The sequence below is a fragment of the Aythya ferina genome (genome assembly GCF_964211825.1).
Source record: "Aythya ferina genome assembly, chromosome: 2".
In the NCBI taxonomy this organism is placed as follows: Eukaryota; Metazoa; Chordata; class Aves; order Anseriformes; family Anatidae; genus Aythya; species Aythya ferina.
This window is the reverse complement of record NC_140297.1, coordinates 87400138-87423631: the sequence shown is the minus strand read 5'-3', so window position 1 is coordinate 87423631 and position 23494 is coordinate 87400138. Positions and strand designations below refer to the sequence as shown.

Sequence of the window (23494 nt, the reverse complement as noted above, 5' to 3'; positions counted from 1 at the left end):
CTAGTTTTTGATCATTGGCATTATCAATTAGCACTATTCTGATCAAACCCTGTGTTATTTACCCTGCAGGAGTCCGGATAACAGCACGCCCTGCAGATGGGATGATGTCTCCAGTCAGCATCTTAAATGTTGTGCTTTTCCCAGCTCCATTTGTTCCCAGGAGTCCAAAACACTAAGATAAAAAAAAAAAAAACAACCAAACAAAAAGAAATAAAGCAAACAAACAAAAAGAAAAAATAAGGAGCAAAGGTGAAAAATTGTTATCAATCTGCTATGCTGAAGGAAATATGTAATATTAATTCTTCAACAGTTTCTCCCATTTTCATATTTCTTATCATGTCTGTAAGATACTGTATACGGCTATTCAGTATGTGCAATTCCCTTTCCAACAGAAAATAAGTTTTCAATAAAATAAAATAATTTGATTACCTCCTACATTCTTAAAAATGACTTATTTAGCCTTCCACTTAAAACCCTGTCCTATAATTTAATGCATGTTATTTGATCAATTAGTTATTACTATCAAACAGTATTAAATAATAATTATTATCATTATTAATTTTAATATAATTGTATATATAATTATATGTATTAAATATATATAACTATATTTGATATAGTTATGTATAGTTATAATAAATAATTTAAAATATTAACAATTGATTATATAATGATTATTGTTATTAATTATTCTAATTATTATTGGTTGTTATTATTATCAATTATTAATAGTTGATCATTATTATAATGATCAATTAGTTATTAGTTATTAAGTGCTAAATTTGAGCTTGGGGGTTTCACATCCAAATTGAGCCAGAAAGAAATATAGTCAATATTTTTTAATTAATATTTCTTAGTTTCTCCTAAGCTGCTTCATCTTGTGCAAGTAAACTAACAGTGAACATCCAAGACACTGACTCAGTTAATTCAGAGTCCAACTGTGATGAATACTTGCTCAAGCTAGGACAGTATTTGTATTAAGTTTACAAATAGCACTTCATAACTTTCAAAATACTTGTTTCATGAACTTTCTTATTGATAAATAGGTTTTAACCAGCAACATCCTCCAGGTTACTCCAGTTACCCAACAACTGACCTGTAACTGTCTGTATCTTACTGGACCTGTGCTGCCAAGTACATTTCTCATATTTGTTTTTACTAATGCATATTTGTAGTTTGCTAACGTCAACCAAGAAAAAAAAAAAAAAAGTCTTATCCTAACCAGTATTTTAAATGAAAATTTGCACTTCCCAAAAGGATCTAAATCTTGAAAAACTAAATGCTGTTCTGAAATCTTTAGGATTACCATCATTCAGTGTGAGTTTTCAGTTTATTAAAATAGCATATTGGTATATTATATACTATATTAAAATACACTGGAATGATTTCAGTATGAGAAATACAATGTTGCCTTGGAGACAAATTCAGAATCCTATTCACATTTTGCAATTGTGCTACATATTCTTTGCTTTCTCTTTGGCATTGAATTGCTCTGCTACCTCCTGGCACTTCATGTTAGCCAATGAAACAGTAATTTGCTGAAGATAAACAAGATGAAAAAATTAAGACTCTGATACAGTGTTAAACCAAAGAAATAAGTGAACTGTTGCTTCTTAAAGACCACCACATCTTCTACTTCTATCCAGTTACCGATTTTCAGAAATTACTACAACTGAAATTGTTCTCCTATCTACAGATCTTTGATTGCAGGTCTGAACAACTGCAGGAATCAAGTGGGGTTTGGGGGGAGGAGGGGGATTTTTTTTTATTATTTTTTTTTTTTGGGTGGGGGAGGGAGGGGGAATATTTGGTTGGTTGGTTTGATTTTGTTTTGTTTCAATTTTTCTGAAGGAAGAAAAAAGTCCTCTTTACCTCTCCCCGTGGTATTCCCAAACTTATGTTTTCCACAGCTATGTTCTTCTTACTGAAACCTCCATAACACTTCCTGAGGTTGTACAGAAGAAGGATGTCATTACCAGTTCTTTCACCAAAAAGTCGCTGTCGCTCCATCTCTACATCAATATCTTCTGAAGGGCTGACTATGCTATTAACTGAACACTGACCCCTAAAATAGAAGATAACGAATCCCACATAACAAATCGAACATTGATGTACTCTGGATTACTCTTGTTTTATTTACCTGGAATCCCTTAAAGCTTGGTGATTACCCTTCAGCAGAATCCAAGGGAAAAAGAAAGCATTTGTGCTTTTTTTCTGCAGTTTACAATAATACAGTAATATTGGTGGTAGGGGGGTGGTTGGACTAGATAATCTTGTCCAAAAGACAACCTTTTGGACCTTTTCCAACCTTTATGATTCTGTGATTCTGTGATTTTTTTCTCCTTCCTAAAAATGCAATTGCACTCTACTGCTCATATGAAACAGCAACAGAGACATTTCAACTGAGAATGAGCTCTACATTGAAACATTATTTAAGTAAGAAACAAGAATGATGAAATGGGGAAATCCTTCATTCAAAATTGAAGCATGAAACCACAAAATCATCCAGTTCAAATAACTCTGAAGCAAACAAAACAAAACACCTAAGTGGGCAGGATTCCATTTTCTTTCTTTAAAAATTAGTTAACTGTTTACTATGGCAGAATACAAATGGTAATGCACACACCTTGGTTTCTGGAGGAGATCCCAATGGAAAAAAAGACGTAAAAGAAGAAGAACTGTTCCCTGCAGGGCCATTTCCAAAAAAATCCAGCCCAGGAAATTCATCTCAAATGGGCTCACATATGAATCTATTCCAAAGTTGTTGGTCAGGTCAAACTTGATCTGGTTGTATGAAAGTTCTATTAAACCTTGGCCTAAGCAGAATTGTGGGAAAATTATAAATGTCCATTTGAGGATATTGTAGATGTACTGAAAACTCTTAAAATCCATGAAGAAAGAAAAAAAAAGAAAGGAAGAAAGAAATAAAGAAAGAAAATTAGTTTTCTCTAACAAAACATTAAGCATACTTACTAAGCTGGACACACCTTTCAAATCTCACTCAAGGAAAACTGATTTTGGCAGAGCACATCATGAACTATTTTGGGACAGGGATCATCTCTTATCGTGTTTTAGAGTGCCTACACCCACAGAGTCCTAGTTTTCTGAGGTTCACAGACAGTGACAGAACAGACACATGGCTGTGGTCACTGCACTTTCTTAAAATTTTAATATTTGAATGCTATTAATTCTAAATCACCAACTTAACCCTAGTCGAATTTTGGAGGCATCAAATCTGCCTCCAAATTTGTGTGATGTGTAACCCACATTTGTCTTCAAACATCAAGTTTTTGACCTGCTACATGCATATGTAGCGAAATACACACATTCTGGTTTTATTTCCATCAGGTTGCTTAATTACCATTAAGAATAATGAAAATTACATACATGGACTGAGAATGCATATTACTATTCATACAGCGCATTACTGATCCTAGAAATAAGCGGATTATCTCTTATGTCAATATTATTCAAACACATTTTACAATGCATATAGTCTATTCAATGGACCAGAACAGCTCCCATTATGTGCAAATTACAACTTAATGGTCTGGAAAATGTCAAGATTTCAATTAACACTATTTTTCCATTATTTCAGTGCAAGTTTTTTTTTTTTTTTCTTCTTGTTCTTCTTATAAACAAGTTAAAATTCAAGACAGTAACAAGCAATATGGTATATAGTGGGACAGAAATATCAGGAAGGTTTAAAATACCATTTTTTTTTTCTGCTAGAAATTATCTAGTCTGTGCATAGGTATGCATATGCAATATGCATACACACATACATATGTGTGTATACATCTCATGAGTAATATGAAACTAAGGTTTCATACTGACCTGTACTTTGGAAATTATAGCTAACAAACGAGGTAAGAGAGTCACCAGCATGGTACAAAGGCCAAACACAAAGTTTAAGGAGATGTAAGAAATAAAAGCGACATCTGAACTTGAGAAGAATCGAGATACAAGATACATCCACGGTAAAGTTGCATATCTGAAAGTTAAAAAAAAAAAAAAAAAAAAAAAAAACATCACAAACAAGTTAAGCAACTCTTCTGACCAACTGAAAAAGAGGTCAAATTTGGGATAAATTTTCTTCATCTAATTACTTTATGATTCTGTAGAAGTACCCATTTCTACTGTCATGTAATAGGCAGATATGAACCATTTTTGCATGTATTAACTGCATGGTATTACTTTCACTGTTCCAGAGTTCACAAGCTCCATGGCAAAATCACGCATCTTTTAACAAGTGTTTTATATGGGGATAGAATTAAAAACAGACTTTCATAGAAGGAAAAGAGAACACAAATAGAAAGAAAAGAAAGACAGGAGAGAGAGGGGGAAGATGTAAAATAAAATGAAAGGGGAGAAAAAGGGGTAGAAAATAGTAATATAACATTACAGTATGATGATGTTATGGCTTGGCTTATTTGATCTAGCAAAAGTTGGTCTTGTTTTTTTTCTCCTATGATGGGATGTCCTGGTCTTACAGAAAGTCCTTTCTTTTCCTGTATTCTCTCATAAGCAGGCACATTTTGCTATTTAAACATGTCTCATAAAGTATGCAATCTCCTTCACACAAATAGCAACTGTTATTTGGTTAAGGAAGAAAATTCTTCAGAATGCTTATCCTGTAACTATCCATTTTCAGCATTTCTCACATCACCTGGGACTGCACATAAGGCAAAGCAACAGCACAGATGAACCATTAGTTTGATTAAGCCCAGGGTTCAATATGTATTTATATAGAGAAATCAATGCTCAGTTTAATTAGTTATTTTATCTTTCTGTAACTTTTATTTATTTATTTTATGTGAAACTTAAGCACGATGGTTATAAGGGAGGACTTTTCTATCTCATTGCACTATTTGGAGACAAATCTTCAACCAGTTCAGTACTCCACATTGGACAGCCTTCTCCCCGGATATATAAATTGCTGGAGCTGTATAAGATTACAGAATTACTGAAAATTGGTAGACCTGTAAAAAAGACAGCCACTTCTTGCCTTCTTTTTGCTACTCTGCACATCTAAGCACTGAAATTCTGACCTGACAGTTATTATTCCCTCCTTTCTGGAAGATAACATACAATCAATTTCTATCAGCAAATGATTGTTATACAGACTATTTTTGAGACATTTCCAGTGCCTTTTTTTTTTTCTTTTATTGCCCTGAGTGAGCAAGCAAGCTAATCCATCACCACCATCACTTCCACGTGAAACTTTCAAACTCATGTTTCAGCCTGTTTTCTTACTATCTTTTGTTGAATTGTAATCACTTCCAAAGAGAGAAAATCATGCATCCAACAGCAGGTGCAAAGCAAGTCTAAAGATTTCTGTTTGTTTTCTACGAGTCATAATTCCACAGTAGCATTTCCAATCACATACCCAAAGAGTACCATCAGGAGAACAGTGGCTGCCAAATTCTTTCGGCAAGTGAAGGCTGAAAGCTGGAAGGCAATAACAACACCAACACAGAGGGTGACTGGAACCATGTAAAACAGCTAGAAACACAAGGAAAAAAAAAAAAAAGAAAAAAAAAAAAAGAAAGCACTTAGCAGGCGACTGTCTCTTAGTAACATTCTTAATTAGCATAGAAGGGCTCTACAAATGTACAAATGAACTTTTTCGTATTTGCAATATAATTACTCTGTGAATTAGGAAGAATTAGGCAGAAGAGTTCTGAGATTTCAGAACTGGCTGTGAAGCTACCCCTCTTAAACATATACACATGAAACTTACCCTGACAAAATAAAATCCGGCTATAGAGTATTCCCCTTAATTCTCTTTCTATTCACCTTTCCGATACATCCATTTAACAAGCTAACTCTCCCAGATAATGAGTCCTTATGGGACCATTGCTCCAAAATATCCAACTGTATTGTGAATACAGTTTCTTGGATCCAAAAAGAGCAGTTTCACTGATTTATGCTTCAGTTACAGGATACTAGTAAAGACACAATTTTGAAAGAGACGTTAATGAAGGACTTTGTGTGCTGATGAAGCAAATGACAGTTTTTTAATAGGAACAGGCATGACATTTACAAGAGTTACAGCCATTAGGCAACAGGGAAAGCAATTTCTATTTAGTCTCTTGATATAATGGTAACAAAATACTTCTTAGTGTGGGGATGCGATTAGTACAGGGGATTCATATCCAAACAGTGAAGAGAGAGGGGCTCTGCTCACATTGAGCGATAGCAAGATGTGAAAATCTGCGCCTGGTTCTATTCCCAGCATCTGCCTGCTCTGTGCATTGAAGCTGAGCTCACTAGGGCAGTGACTGCCTCCACTTCCATGCTATATAAGATTTATAAACTTTATTCTAATATAGCTGAGATTCTGAGATGAAACTGCAATAAAGGCAACAAATGATTGCAATTAAGGTCTAGCTGAATACTCAGTGTAGCACAGTATACATACTGTAAAAGTAAACATTCATACTGAAGGACAATGCAAACCTGTCTATGCTTAAACCAGAAGGCATCATTTCCTTGCCAATGGGAAGATAACATTTTTTAATGGAAAGGCAATTGAGCAAAACATAGACTGGTGTAATGTTCTCATTTTGTTCACAGTGTACCTTATGGCACCATCAATGCCATACATAAATATCATACAACACCACTCCATAGATTTGGGCTTCAGTTTATTCTGGAGCTGTTTAACAAACATTGTATAGAAGTCACAAAGCATCTGAGTCCTAAAATATTTCAACAAATGAATATATTCAACTTGTTTTCTAGAAATAAATAACTTTTAACATTAAATTCTATTTAAATAATCTTACTTGAAAGCATAGCATGTTATAAAAGTCAGGCACAAATAAATAATCTTAATTGCCCCTCTATTGAAACAAGCTGAATCTAAACAAAATATCTCTATTTGTCATGAAATTTTCTTAGTACTTACATATTTTGTATTTGTTGAACATTGCAATGAATATTATTCATGTGCATAAATACACAAAAAACAGCCTGATTCTTATGACAGTAGCTTTATAAATCAAATACTTCTGCAAGTCTAATAAAGATTATGCTTCCAATAAGACAGGACATGGCCTGTAGTGCTTAAAATGTGTAAAGGTAGTTCAAATTTGATAGTTCATATATTCATGCATTCAGTGTCCTTAGATGATCTGCAGCACAATTAGCATTTAAAGTAGTGTCTGTTCTTTCCCAGATCATGATTGATCATGCAGTACGATGCTGAATTTGTGAGAAGATTTTGAAAGGAAGAGATTGGCAGAAAATAACAAAGAGCTGACTTCACTGCACAAGGAGAAACTCAATGATGAAGGACCAAGTTTTTAACCAAACCCTTTCATCTGACATGGCAGAAGAGGGAATGCAAAGATTGACTGGCCAGGTAAATAACTTTTGGATAAATGTGCTCTTACTTCAAGCTTGCTCAAGTGTGAAAATCCTGATTTCAAGCATGGATGGATGAAGCTCTCGTGTTTCAGATTTAGAATAACTTGAATGAGAATAGAATGTTCCAAAAAATCTCTGTTCTTGACCAGGCTAATTCATGTTTGCATTGTCTATGCCAGAATCCAGACCTTCCTTCCATTACCCAGTGGGTTAAAAAAAGTGCAGAACATTTCTTTCCCTCCTCTGGAGTGATGAACATATGCATTACTTTTGGATAATCCAGGATTCCAATTTTTCACTGTTGCCTCTGAAACAAATCTCCCAAGCCAAAACACCTTCTTCACAAATTCCTTTTAAAAACAGTTACTAAATGATCAACGTGGAGCATGAGTTCTCTAAAAGGAGGAATTCTATGCCTTTCCCACAATTAGATGCCCTAATTCCAACTCTGAAGTTCCCTCCAGACACTCAGCTAATACTATAGCAAGCTTCATTACAGGTGAATTATGAAAACACCTTTCAGGAGGGGACAAACACACATGAATGTGTGTGTTTATATATATACATATAAATGGAGAGATTATGCCCTTTTTTTTTTTTTTTTTTGTGAGACACCTTTAGAGAAAATTTTTGGAGAAAATTTGGAGAATCTAGACTTAAAGAGAAATTGAAGGACTTATATTATAACTGATGAAAAGTGAGTGACTGAGGACTATCATTGCATTGAGAAAATTGATTCTATTTCACCACCTTTTCTTACTTTCCTCAACAGATGTCAACTTCTCAGACTTGATGAAAGTAAGCAAAAAAAACTACTTTGTTTAACTATGTTGGCATAAATCAGGTCTCAGTGGCATTCCTGTCTTTATATTTGGTTAGAAGGGTAAGCTTCAGGGAAAAATAATAATTTCCTTAGTATTTTTGAAAGACAAAATTTTCAGATTTGCCTATTTGTTAATGAACTGCATGCTAACAATACTGTTTGTAATGCTAAGAATGACAGAAATTACTTTGCTGGAGAAAAACAAACTTGCAGGACAGAGACTTTGTCCATTTCTGATGTAGGTCATTCTGTGAAAGTGAAATCATAAAAGAGATTTTCTACTGTCTATCTTGCCAGAAATAGATACTAGCAGGGAGTACTTCTCATTTTATCCACCAAAAAACAACCTAATTATGCCTTTAAAGTAGCTGACTAGTATCTTCAGGCTTCTCCCATAATATGAAAGCTTTTGCCAGTGGCAACTCAAAGCACTGAAAGCACAGTAACTCTTGCCATGAACAGCTGTGTGGAAGATCCTCTCTGTCTAGGCTGATTAGCCAGTTTCCTTTTATTTGTGAAATACTGTAGGTGCCTAAAGCTAGCATATACTTTACCTTCTTACAATTCAGCTTTGAAAAATGGAAAACGCAGTGCCTGTTTTATAGAATTTTATCTCACAGTACTAAAGTAGGAATGGAGCCACAATATTTGTTAACACAACAGACAAAATTTGTTGCTCTATACAACTCAAATCTTATTCACATGTTTTGTGATCACATCTTTTGCTCATTTATAGCAAACTAATTAAAAATTTTCACATGCTGCCCCACAGGATACCTACCATATCCCAGCAGAAATTAGCAAACCAGTATGTTTTATAACCCAGGCCTGTGATGTGTTGCAAACGTTTTGTGCCAGATACTCTGTCTTTCACTATAGCACTGCCAATGGATGCAGTGAGGATGGAGAAACCCAACATGATACACAGTGCTACCCCACACTGACGAACATTCTCCATTCTAGGATACAAAGCAAAATGTTGTAATGAAAACACAGTGATAAATAAATAAAATATTTTCAAGCCCAACCCTTTACTGAAACAACACCACACATTAGGATCTTAATACTGCTTGCAAAGACCGTGTTTCTACACTGTCAACATCCAATTAGAGAACAGGAGTAAGATGATGTGTCGAGTTACAAAACTATACATTAGTTACAAACACAGACTGTGCTTAGAGGTTTGAAAAACGAAGTGAAACTTTAGCAAATATTTCTGCCTTTACAAAAAAAAAAAAAAAATAGAAACTAGATAATCATTTAAGGTAGTTAACCTGTTTGAGAATTCACAACCTGCTCACAAACACTCTGTAAAGTGCAGTCAGGGTAAATTCAATATTTTTTTCTCTAGAAAATAGTGCAACCTATCTAATATAAACAGTAGACGATGTATAAATAGCAGGTTAGAGAACATACTTCACTCAGTGGAACTGAATTATATCTACCAAGTCAACAGCTGTTGCATGGAATACACATGCTTATTGAATTAACAGCTTCAATTGCCTAGTCATTACAGCTGTTTTTGTTGATGTTGTTTGTTTGTTTGTTTGTTTGTTTTTGTTTTAAGAGTTTGCTCACATTTTGTCCTCATGCAGCAAGGCTCCTCCGTAAGGTTGGCTGTAGAGTGTGATCCCTGTGAAAAAAAAAATTATGAAAGAGTAAATACTACATCAAGATTTAAGAGTTCTAGTGTACACAATCTTTGGAAATTCACGTGACAATTCCCTTACTTTTTGATTTCCGTGAAAACAGTTAGTCCTGGAACAAAACAGGTAAAGCATGCAAAGCAGAAGCAGAACTTACAAAAGCCTGAAGTAGAAGGAGAAAGAAGCAAAGCAAGATGAAATAGGGAGTAGGATGAAGAATTGAAAGTAAGAACTGCAGCCATCTTACTGCTTGAGCACCTGTTAACAGGATGTTGATCTTCCATACAAAGTATCACTTTACAAACTACTTGCTGCCCTTGGAAGGAAGGTGGCTTTAAAGCAGTGCACAGGTAAGTCAACTTGCTGTCTCTTTTAACTAACCCTTCTTGACTATCCATTGGCAAATGAATAGATTCTGGACCTGCAAGTTACACTTTCACTTTCCAGAACCAGGATTCAGCTCTAAAATCCCCCTCCTTCATTGACAAATTACAAGAACACAAAGACTGAATACTTTGCAAGTATACTTTTCATATGCTTTATTGAATGAGAGAGAAAAAAAATTTCATCTCTCCATGGTTTTGAACTGCTGAAAACACAAATTTTAGCCTATAAATGAAATTTTATGTTTGCTATATGTAAACCACCAAAGAAATAAGCACAGTTATGACTGATGCAGACTTTAGTTGTTCTCCCATATTAATCCTTAAACTGGTATGCTATAAACCACCACCTGAATATTTAGGACAGATCTGTGGTATGCGTCCAGAGCTATGTGATCTTGTTTTCTCCTTTATGCTACAAAAATATTACCTTTTATATATAAAAACATTAAAATAAACTGTCTCACACTAATGTGAAATTTACTTTCTTTATACTCCAGTTTTACTACTGGTCTAAATAAAATACCATATATAATGCAAAACAGTAGAATGTCTAAAACATTGTCCCTCAACAAAAATAAACCAAACTGGTACTGAACAGTTTTAATGATATGCTAAAATGTGGCATTATTAAATAACAGTAGATGACTTCTTTTTTTAAATTTTATTTCAGATTCACAAACTAAAATGTTAGCTTCTCTTCCATTTTACACCTCTTGCCTGTGCCAGACAGAGCCATCTGGGGGGACACTGAGGGATTTTTTTAATAGCTTTGAGCTGAACTGGTGTCTTGAATTGGTCTCATCTATCTTATTCTGGTCATTAGCAACAGAGATCACCACCCGGCACCTATATGTGACCCCTTTCTCTCTCTGAAACCTCATTACATGAGATGAATGAAAAGGCTAAATACTTAATGAGCAACAGAAAGAGCTCAGCCACCAAGCTGCCAAACCAAATACTGTATCCTGTTGAGTGATTTCCAGAGTCTGGATATAATGAATAAGCATAAGCACTAGCTGCTTTTCTGCACTCTGAACTGCAGAATTAGGTTCAACAATGTCATGTATTGCTGTGGGATCTGTCTCACAAAAGAGACTAAATACAAAACAAAGTAGAATGCGCATGTATATCTGATCTTCTGGATTAAGTTAGGCTGTTATCTAAGCACCTGACATTTTCTCAGTGCTAAAAATATTTTTAGATTGCATATGACATGTTTTGCAGGCAAAAACTTTTCAGCTAAATTAACAACAACACCCCCCCCCCACCCCCCCAAAAAAAAAGCAATAATGCATACCTCAAATTGAAACCATGGGGTTTTAAGTTAAAAATATGTCCCATTTGGGAGCCTGAGAAAAATCCTACATGTGCACTGCATACTTTGACTTTTCTGTTTCTTGGTACAACCAGCTTGTAACAATGTAGCCAACTATGTAAATGAAAATTGAAATTTGGAATTGGAAGATAATTTAATTTAATAAACTGTGGCTGTTTGCTTTTCTTCTTTTCAAGAAAAAGAAGAAAAATAGAGGGATGAGATTGTCAGTGCAAGAGGAAGTGTACAACTGATTAGGTTATTTTTAAAATAAGTTTGGTTTGTTCCCAATTTAAAAAAAAAATCTATCCCAACAACAATTATAATCTTCCAAGTATGTTTGGGAATGAAATATATTATTAGTAGCCTCAGATGAATTTTACAGATTACCACTTGAATGCAATTTGTCATATTTTGTTAGTGTCCAGCTATATAAATATAAATGTTGTCTTCATTCCAGTAATAGGTGCAATTTGACTGAGTACATCTATGCTTTTATTTTTGCCTCTTTAAATTTTCATTCCTCATTTTAAAGACAGAACAATTACAATATCACAAAGGCACTTTCGGGTTAAAAGTGGAAAAATAGAGGAGGATGATTAACTCACATAAAACAGTAGTAAAAGGTAATGATTTTCCAGATACTGTCAAAAACTATACAGTGAGGCCCAAAGGGAATTAACAAATCAAAAGAAAAATCAGGCCAATAAGGTTCATCACTAGTAAATACATGTGCTATTTGCAGATGTCTTTTTTGTCATTTGCCTAGAGGAGATGTTTAAAATTTTTCTTTGTTTTTCTTTTACGCTATTGATTTTTTAAACAACAATTTGTTCTGAGGTAAAAACAGGCATATCAGAGAGAATTATTTTTTCCACTGGAACCAAGTACTTTCTGAAATTCCATTTGTGTAAAGGAGAAGCACCATGACTCAAAAGAGCTTCTTTCCCAGAAAGTTTTTCTAAGCATTCTCAGTGATTGAATAAATGTGTACATATTAGAAGAAAGAATGTCTTTACTTCATATATACAAGGATTCCTACTGAACTGGAAATGAATAGCTAAAATAAAATTAAAACAGATTTTTATCATATAGGCAGACGGAAACCAGTCTGAACTTACTTTCAGACCTGGTTAGAAAAGACATAGAGATAGACAGATAGACAGACACACAGATGATTTTCAGACAATCTAACAACAATGGATCAAGGCTTTTGAAAAATGGGAATTCAGATAATTTCAGGAGCACTAAATACAGAAAATTAACATCACAAAGTGTTCTTGTACTCACTAGTGCTTAGCTAAATTGGCAAATAGCATAAATACAGCTTCTAAGCCTCTTTTATAGCCATGAGGAAAGGTCTAGTTATAGAGGAGCTTCCCAGAATTGTCAAGGTCTTGCCTGCATGGTTAAAAATTTGAATGCTCTTACCAAGCTCTTCTCTCCCCAGCTTCAGATGACTGAAATCCTACAGTAAAATTATTCCACCTCAAAGGCTAGCATTTCTAGAGACTGCAAATCTTAAAGCTCCTGCCCATGAAAAGAAAATGCTCAGTCTTGCCAGACTATGGTTCCTGATGATTCATATCGCTTTTCCAATAGCTGAAACAAGTAAAGATGTCATGTGGACTACAGTAGAGAATTATCGCCCATAAAGCATCCAGAACGGGAGCAGTTTGCCAGGAATTCAGGAAGGTTCTCCACTATATTCCATCAATTAATCCGGACTGATCTGAATCATATCCCATTGTTCTGCTACTAACTTCTTGAGAAATTCAGTGAGAAACGCTAGAAAAGAAAGAGCTATGAAACAGTACTCTCACAACTGCTTGTGCAAATGAATTCATGCTCATAAACACAGGTTTGGCCTGTGTTTATGAGAACCAAATCAATGAATTTTATAGAAGATAATCTGCATTTCTGAAACTTTTCAAAAAGACCCACAGGGATTGAATGAGCCATGCAAAATATAATGGAGACAAAAATGACTGCATGACTCAAATATTTCACAAAGAATAACTTCTGTTTAGAAACCTTTAATGTGCTGGGCAGTAATCTCTCTCCTGAAGTCACCACAGCCTGTATTTACTGAGTGCACAGGCCCCAAGAGTAAACTAACAAAAACTTCAGATTACTACATTGCTGTCATAAAGAAGTCTACAGCAGTTGACTTCAGTCCCATGCACAGAAATATACTGATACAACTACAGAAAAAACAGACTGTGAAAAAGAGAGAACTGCTGGAGGGAGAGGGCAGGAATAATAATAATAATAAGCATTAAATAGCATAATTAAATAGCATAATACATGCACCTTGGCTTGTATCAGGAATAGTGTAGCCAGCAGGACCAGGGAGGTAATCATACCCCTGTACTCTGCTCAGGTGTGGCCACACCTCAAGCACTGTATTCAGCTTTGGGCCCTTCACTACAAGAAGGACATCAAGGCCCTGGAGAGTGTCCAGAGAAGGGCTACGAAGCTGGTGAAGGGCCTGAAACACAAGTCCTATGAGGAGCGGCTGAGGCAACTGGGGTTGTTTAGGCTGGAGAAGAGGAGGCTCAGGGAAGACCTTATTGCTTTCTGCAGCTACCTGAAAGGAAGGTGTGGGGAGCTGGGGATCAGTCTCTTCTCACAGGTAACTAGTGACAGGACAAGAGGGAATGACATCAAGTTGTGCCAGGGAAGGTTTAGGTTGGAAATTAGGAGATATTTCTCCTCAGAAAGAGGAGTCAGGCATTGGAACGGTGTGGCCAGGGAGGTGCTGGAATCACCGTCCTTGGTGGTGTTCAAGGAAAGGTTGAACCTGGTGCTTAGGGACATGGTTTAGTGGGTGATAGTGTAGGGGGATGGTTGGACCAGATGATCTTGAAGGTTTTTTCCAAACTCAGTGACTCTGTGATTCTATAACAATCCTTGCAGGCTAGTATCGTACAATACTGATGAAAAAGCAAACTGTACTGCATTAACTCCCTACTATGGAAGAGTCCCAAAACATAATTGCTCTTCTTAAAAGTAGCAACTATTTTCTACAGTCAATTTCCATTCAATCCATGTCGGTGAAACAAAGGATTACGTTTTTGGAATTTTACACGCACAACCAAGATGAAACTTCTCAGGGCTGCTGATTACAATTAACCGAAGTAGGTTTTTGTTAACCTACATTCATCTCTGTGTTAGAATTCTAAAATCCTATCAAAGTATTACATAAATACAATATTTTACCTTTCATTCATTATTTTAAATTTTTCAATTAGTCTGGAGCATGAGGTTTTCCTGCATTTGCTACATTTTTTAGTATAACAATTTCCTCCCTCCCTCTACAGTTTAAAAATAGATGATGAATTTACATAAAGCCAAGCCTGCAATTCACAGAAGGAAAAAAAAGTTCTCTTGAGCCTATGGAAGAGAAAACTATACAATATCATCCAAGACAAAAATAACCCTATCATTTTGGTATAAGCTATTTGCTAGTACATGTATTTCTTTATTAAAAAAAAAAAAAAAAAAAAAGCATACTTTTATAATCTATCTCTTCCTAAATTTCTACTTTTAACTACCTATACTGTCTTTCTTTACATACCTCTCTCTCCCAATATAGTTGTTAGCAAGATGCACTAATTGCTTTCTTGCCTTTACGTACATTCTTTTCATGCAAAGCTGCTACGATGATGCTCATTATGTTGAAAACTAAACACCATCGTTGAGAACTTAAAATAAAAAACCATAAATGACAGATAAACCAATGAGTTCCAAATGACAAAGCCTCTATTAAACAGATAAATGTACGTGGTACTTATGCAAGGGTGTTTTTTGTTTGTTTCTTTTTTTAGGATTTTATTTGTAAGCTTTGTATGAACTACCTTCAGGACAAATTCTCCTGAATCAGTATTCACAAGGGAAGCACACATGACAGGGAATATCTACAAATATGAAATGATATAGCTCTAACCCTGTCTGCACCTTTTCATAAATTTCTTAATATAAAATGATTTCTTCAACATCTACAGATTGCTATTACATTCTCCAGACTTAACTGCAACCACAATTTCTGCAATTGTCCTAAAACATCCTTTGTCTATGTCCTTGGTACAGCCTTGGTCACATTATTTTTACAGTGACAGTTCAGACTTCTTTATGGGCACAAACCAAAAACCTGTGATAGCCACTAATTCCAATCTTTCCAAAGCCCTGCATAAGCAATTTGGAGCAAGAAAAACTGTGACCATGAACATCCTTAAACTATATCAAGATTTTAATGCTGTATTCAGAGATTAAATGAACACCACAATACCAAGACTTTCTAAGACCTTCTAACCTTCTCTAATAGAAAGATGAAGAGCTTGGGAAATGAGGGGCACTAATTCCCTGGTCAGAGTGGGGTGGACTAGATAGCATCTCAAAGTAAGAAACATGATTGTATACATGTAAATTGACTGTGTGTATAGTTCAGAAAAGGAACTAAGATGTCACTTGCAATGCGCCATAAGCTACATGTTATTTTGGTAAGATATTTTCTTAGCTAGTTTTCAGAAAATTCTTCTCCTTTCTTTCCTCAATCTTTTTGCAAGCACAGTTAACTACAAGGTAGGTTGTGGGTTTTTTGTTTGTTTGTTTGTTTTCTTTTATTTGTTTATTTGTTTGGTTGGGGTTGGTTTTAAGGTAAAAGTCTCAGTTGCTACCTCTTATATTGCTCAGTGAAAGACTCTAAAAAACTGGGGTGGGGGTAAGTTTAATCAATTTTACTAGTACTGGAAGCCATATTAACAAAGGGAAAAAAAAAAAAAAGTGGGAGTATAAACATTTGATAATTTCTTCTCCTTGTTTACCAAATAGAATTACTAGAATTGCAAGAGATAGGAGATATTTCTTAGAACTGTCCATTTATGCCAGAAAGAAGCATTGGCTTGCAGTTGACCGGCATTTTATTGTTGTCTATTCCCTACTTTCCAACACTGAAAGCTTGGAAAATTACATCCTCTTGGCAAAAAAATAAAAATAAATAAATAAAAATAAAAAAATCACATATTTATACACTAAATCTGTTAAAAAAAAAAATCATGAAACCAGTGCACTATAAGACTTAATGTTTCTTCAGCATTTTTTAATGGGAGAAATTGAATGGGCCAGCTGTTGATAATTTATACAAATTTCTGCTTGAGAACCCCCTTGTTGAAAACAGCTTGAGGACTGGTGGTAACGAAAAGTGAAGTGCTCCCTTGACTACTCTTAAACCTATGCAGATTTTAACTTCTACAACAACCTGCAGTTGGAGTTTCACAGCTTAACTATACATTGCAAAAATAACCCAGTTGCTGGTGTTGTATTTACATTTGGAATGCCACTAGGAGCTTCATGCTATACACGCTTTTCACAGTGGAATAGGCAATAAACAATTAATTGTACCCTCTTCAACTTCTCCATGATTTACCCCAGTAGTTTCCCTTCCAGGTTTTAAAATTCCTGTTCCTTTCTTTACATAGTTCCCAGTTAAACTCATTTTAGATACCAATATTTTAAAAAAGCATTCTTAAATTGATAGAATTAATTCTTTATATATTTTATAAGTATTGTGACATTCTGTAGAAAAAATACTTCCTTTTCTTATTCTGGTTCACAGGAAAAAGAAAAACATATTTATTACAGACGCTTGACATGAACACCATGTTGGCAGTTATAGGAAAAATCCTGCTCATTTCCCATTCAGGAACTGCACAACTCAAGACACTTCTCCTCATACCAACATCTTATTGACAGTCTGCAAACAATACCTCTGGATCTTCTATTTCAAATCTAAACTACATGACCATTACTCAGAAAAGAAAGCTGTGTGCACATTGGCATAGTCTTAGAGACTCAAAATGTTTCCATCCTGCTAGTTAATAAACAAGATAATAGGTAGTCCACTCCATACTACCTGGATGCAACTTTTCACATAATCAGGTATTACAAGATTTATGGTTTTACAGTAGGAATGAGAGAGACAGTGATATGAACCAGGCAGTACTTTTCCAGCATAGACTGGAGAGATCTAGGGAAAAAGTCTTGTGTTTCTTCTAGACTGCATACCTTCTCTGTAGTCTAATCAGGGCTGTACTTAGTTCTGCAGTTCTGCACTGTGTATCTGAGCCTGTCTCTTGTCTCCTTTCAAAATATCTCTTCTTTCTGTTGTGTAGCATACTGAGTCTTGAGCACATAAATCAACTTGGACCTCTACTACTAAACCTAAATATCATAATTGTTACAGACTTGAATAGAAGACCAATCTACATTTCTTTAATAAAATGAAATTGTACGTATATATTTTTAAAATGGAGATAGGCTACATATTGCAGCCTATATATATAATCAGTTATATTATATGATATATAATTAGTTATAAATCAGACTCAGTCCGCAAGCTCTCCTTTGTGGGCATTTAAAATTTATAATGAGACTTCTGTTTTTATAAAATGAAAAATTACAACTTTCATTTTATGGAACATTTCATAGGTGGCACCTCAAAAATGATTTAAATTTTATTTTTGGCCCACTAACCAGACAGGGATAAGAAGGTTCCTACTAAATAGTGTTTCACAGGTTCCTTTGAAAAGAGGTTCAAAGTTACAATTTGCAGATCTGGAGACTGTACAGTCACTTTCCACCAAAATTCAGCTGAAATTGGGTCTCTTGATCCCTTCAGCTCCTTTGAAGAACTGAATCTCAAATAAATGAGAATGCTACATGAACCTTACAATGAGCCATAGCATGAAAGGTTTTTTAAAAAGCCGATGATTTCTATTGAAGTACTGAGATGGGGCAGCAGTACAGCACAAGGCCTTTCTATACTGATATATTTCCATTCTTTGAGTAATTATGTAAGAACTTTTTTTTGACCACCGTACTTTACAGACATCATTACAGATGACTACCACTCCTTTTTTCTTTATAGAGTTACCCTAAGAGGTAGATAATAATCCTACCCCTACAGTCTGGCATGCTTAACACATTTTGATGCAACTGTATAGAATAACATAGCTCTACTGATCAGAATTTATATCTCAAGCTTATGGCAAATATGTTCCCTTTTAATTTTTTATTCCTCTTACTTCATTATTTCATTTGTTATTTGCTCCCAGTTGCATTAACTAATAACTGGAATGCAGCATTTCAGAAAGAGATTTAACAACATAGAAACATCATATACATAGGCTTAAGGGCCAACAAAAGCTGATGGGTTTTGACCAAAAAAAACAGTACATCTTACTTTCTCTGTTGAAGTGCCTTTGTTACCTATGATGGTTTTAATCTGTTTATTTCATTTTTTTAACATGTTCATTTTCATTATCTGTCACTGAATATATAACTGCTGGTAAACAAAATGGACTTGATTTTCCTTCCAGTAATACAGGTGAGGTAATCCTTTCCAGAATAGAAACAGACCTACATGATTATGAAGCTAAATGTGGCTATCCACATGGTACAGAAGATGAGACTTTCTTAAAAGATGTATTCCTCAACTGATGTTCCAAAATAGACATCCAATCCATTAACTATGACAAACTAATTTAAATCAATCTGGTCAACTTCAATCTATCTTTTTCATGTACCTCCAGCTGACGCACACCATTTTTTCAACAACCATCCCACTCTAACTTTTTACAATAAAATTACATGAAGCAAACATCGGGGCCTTCCAAACACTGCTACAGATAAGACTACTGAAAATTCTCTACAGGGGAAAAAAAATGAAATCTCTCCCCTAGCAAAGAAAGGATTTGGAGATCAGATTAATCTCCTCTTAACAGTGGGTCTATGTGCTCCATACAGCATTGGAAAACTGTTCACTTAAAATATATATATATATATATATATTTATACACACGCAAACACACATATGTATGCATATAAGTACATATATATTGTATTTTTCTGACTTCACTTTCTTGCTAGGATTTCCCCATCGGGTCCCTCTCCATTAGGTCTCAACAGTATGATCAATCCATCCTTATTGTACCTCTCCAATAGAGAAACACGTAAATAAATTTCTTTCCAGTTCATAAAATCTACTTCTGCAGAGATTTACCCAAGATATTCTGCCAGAAATTTATATCAAGTGGCAAGATTTATATATGATAGTCCAACACTTCAAGTATTTGCCAAGCTCTATCTTGTTTATCATATTTTTATGTCATGCAGAGACATAAAATATAGCATTTCCACAACCCTTGGGATAACTATGATTTTCTTCAGTCCTAATGTGGATGATAAATTCCCAAATCCCCATGACAGATATAAAGGTAAAGGTACATGAACGTTTAAATCCCTGAATGGGGTGTGTAGCACTATAGAAAACAAGTCAGCATCAACTCTATTCATCAAGTGCAGGGAAACTAAAAATTGATTTTTATTAAAAATTATCATTAAAATACTTGATTTCATTTAAATTTAAACTTTCTGCAGAAATACATTAACTGTGATTTGTTCTTATAATACATTTAGGAAAAATAAAACTCCAGCCATCTTGAAAACTAACAATTATTCTTTTTTTGACTTGACACTCGGGATACTTTTCTTAACGAATTTGTCTTCTAATACTCATAATTCCTTTCCCTTTTTCACTGATTTTCTTCTTCTTTATTCCTTCATTATTATATTATATTAATATTATATATATATTATTACACGTATGAATGGTATAAGATCAAACTATGACAAAAATCTTGATGATGTACAACCTCTCCAGGTCTTCTACTGTGCTTAAAGAGGACAGAAACCCAACTTGAAAGTCTTCAAATTGAAAATGAAAAATTACAATTACTTTGTTTTAACTGAAAAAGGGCAATGCATAAATCAATGTGAACATCACATATAAAAAAAATAATAATACTATCTACCCTAGAGAAAGACAAACAGGCAGGAAGAAAGAAAAGAAAGCTACTCTGGTATTTTTTCCCCATAAGTTATATCGACGGAGAAAAGTAATTGAAGCTCTGAGTATAATTTCACATTTATACATAACCATTCTACTGTATATGATCTTTTCAAATACTCTCAAAAATCAGTCATAAGCTATTTTTAAATTTCTCCAATACAAGCTAATTCTGCTTTAACAGAACCTCAAGAATGAGATGAATTGGAATGAACATGTTAGCCTGAACTGTCAAACTCAGATTTCAAACTGGATTTCAACATCCTAAAAATTCATTGTGTTATCAGCTGATTCTTTGGCTGAAGCCATTACCACATATGACAGTTTGTAAAATTTGTTTTAACTAGTTCTATACAGTTCAAGGGTATGTGAATCAGAGAATTCAGACACGAAAGATAAAAATCTCTCTTTTGGTATGTACAATAGTAAGATATACCAGTCTCTCCTGTTCCTTGAGTAACAGGATGCTATGGGACATTACATTGCAGTGCGAGTTTACAGGACGCTCTGGATTTACCCTGGATATTTACTTAATGAATAGTGACAAACAAGTTCTAAATTCATACTCTTGTGCGTTAATCACCCCACCTAAGCAAGCCCCCAGTCGTTTCCAAACACCTCAACCATAGCAAAACAATTTATACCTACTCCATAAGAATGTCCTTTGCAAGAAACTGTAACAACTGCTTATGGCATAGACAGTGAGCTGTCAATTCAAATTTTACCGTATTGCACACTATGTTCTTCAGACACATCTTATATTTAAATTAAAGTTTCACTTCCAAAGCCTTCCGAAAATCTGTGACGCTGGAATCTGACTTGAAACCATGACAAATTTTCACATTGAAACTTATTTTATTTAAAAACTATTTTTCAAGCAATATGAATAAACACAAAGGGCTATTACCATACTGTCTCCAATCCACAGCTGGAGGCAAATTCAGCCACAGAATCAAGTTATTGAGTTCATTTAAGTAGGATGGCAGTGAATGGAAACCCTTTTGGTTGTACCATACCTGGAAGAGAGAATGGAAATTGTGAATCAAAAATGGGTTGAATCCAAACATTGATCTGAAAACTCCCATATTTTAAAGAATTGCATAAAGATATTAAAGATGAATTCTCCTTTTAAGACACACACTTTTAGAAGAAGAAGGTGATCTAGGTGGAACAGATTTAGATTAGATACAAAGAAGAAATTTTTTACTCAGAGGGTGGTGAAGCACTGGCACAAGCTTCCCAGAGAAGCTGTAGATGCCCCATCCCTGTAAATGTTTAAGGCCAGGTTGGATGGGGCTTTGAGAAACCTAGTCTAGTGGGAGATGTCTCTGTCCATGACAGGTGGGTTGGAATTAGATGATCTTTAAGGTCCTTTCTGACCCAAACCATTCTGTGATTCTGTGATTTAATTTGTACATTTCTTTCAACGGAATCTAGCAGGGCAGAAAGTTGTCTTAATTATTAAACTACGATTCTCCATGTTAATGAAAAAGTCCTTTCCTTTATGCACATTTGGTCAAACAAATAATAGAGGAAAAACAATGTGAAAATAATATTGGCCAATTTAATTGGAAAAAAAAGAAAGATGGAAAAACCTGTTACAAGTGAAGAATATTGATTGTTGAAAATGCAAAGAGACTTATCAAAGTAATACCTGCAAGTGACATATAGCATAAAATATCAAAGAAAGAGAATGTGTCCTAGAAAATTGTGAACGGAAAAAACAAGGAGACACTGCTTACACAGTGAAAGTATGAAACTATGCCATGAAGGACAAAGCCATGTCTCCATCTTCAACAAGCAATTGGTTTCAACATGGTTTCTTGAGTAAGGAGAAAAGGGAAGACAGATAAACTTTAAAGCAGACAACACAAGCCTTTGAGGAGCACAGGGAAGCATTTCTGCTGTAACATACACTTTATCCTCTAATTATGCAGAATTGCCCCAATTTAATTTATGTTTCCAAAATCCACACTTTCAGACCTGAGGTCTTCATGTGCTAGAATCAGTGCTGAAAGCCTGGTTATGTCCCCAAACTGAATATACTGAAGTATTAGTTTTGCTTTCCTGTTAGAATTCAATTCTATTTCTGTGCCTCCCTAACTGTAAAGCAAAGAGCCTTTGACCCTACATTATCCATACTGAAAAACAGGTCAAAGAAAAAAAGGTATGTTTTCAGTTTTGATGACATTTCAAATCACCTTTGATTACTATCCACTCCCTCACTGCACAGCAATCTTTCATCTCCCTTTTTTATTTACGCTGTTGAAAAATTCTTAACCTTTTCCTATTTGCTATCAGCTATATGCTAATGTGCATTTTGGCCATCTTGAGTTGATGCTGGGCAATTTTCACTTTGTGTCTGGACTCTGAATCATATAACAAAGTATATGTTTGTTGTTTTGTTTTTTAAATATAAGTTCTTGCCTTAACACCATTCTTCTAAGACTTAGTTTTCCTAAATGCTTTCTGAAATTACCATCTATACAGTTACATATTGAAAACTTCCTTGAATAATGTTTTCTCATCACTTAGATGCTGTTCTGATGTAGTCCTTTTCCATATATATATATCAGCCTCAGTACTGGTATAATATTCCAAATGTGTTTTTGTTCTTTGTTTATTGTTTTTAATTTACTTGCAGATAATACTTTTTTTTTTAATTTGTAGAATCAATCTACAATCCTTACTTAGACACAACATTCCAGACTTTGCTTTTCCTGCCATGTTCTTTTCCATGCTTCCCCGTGCAAGTTGTCTAATATTCGGTTCTATTTCTATTTCCTAATTGTTCTTCTCTTCAGATTTATTTTCCTGACTACCTATTTGCTCAGATGTCTACATCACACTCTGTTGTGAGGCAAGGTCTGAAATACATTAATCATCCCATTCAGTTCCCTCCCACCTTCCCTATATCATGATTTCACACAGCAATCTGAGCTCCACTGTCGCTTCTCCTGTGCCTCTCACTCTTGAATCTTCTCTGCCATAAGTTCTGTTCAGCATTATTTCACAAATGAGCAACTTTGGTCAAGTACCACT

At 34.8% G+C, this 23494-nt stretch overlaps 1 protein-coding gene across 5 annotated transcripts in view; it reads right to left on the bottom strand.

The window, feature by feature from the left end:
• Positions 1 to 23494, bottom strand: part of LOC311432077 (ATP-binding cassette sub-family A member 13-like) — a 155154-nt gene that overhangs the window by 42530 nt on the left and 89130 nt on the right. For 4 of the 5 annotated variants that reach the window (XM_084510132.1, XM_084510134.1, XM_084510135.1 and 1 more), the window contains 8 exons: positions 21360 to 21468; positions 9776 to 9830; positions 8979 to 9156; positions 5390 to 5505; positions 3838 to 3994; positions 2627 to 2880; positions 1873 to 2065; positions 63 to 172 (listed from right to left, as the gene is read on the bottom strand). In XM_084510132.1, coding sequence (XP_084366258.1) covers positions 63 to 172; positions 1873 to 2065; positions 2627 to 2880; positions 3838 to 3994; positions 5390 to 5505; positions 8979 to 9156; positions 9776 to 9830; positions 21360 to 21468 — 1172 coding nt within the window. The remainder of the gene's footprint in view (positions 1 to 62; positions 173 to 1872; positions 2066 to 2626; positions 2881 to 3837; positions 3995 to 5389; positions 5506 to 8978; positions 9157 to 9775; positions 9831 to 21359; positions 21469 to 23494) is intronic. The other variant, XM_084510133.1, reaches the window with a different exon arrangement.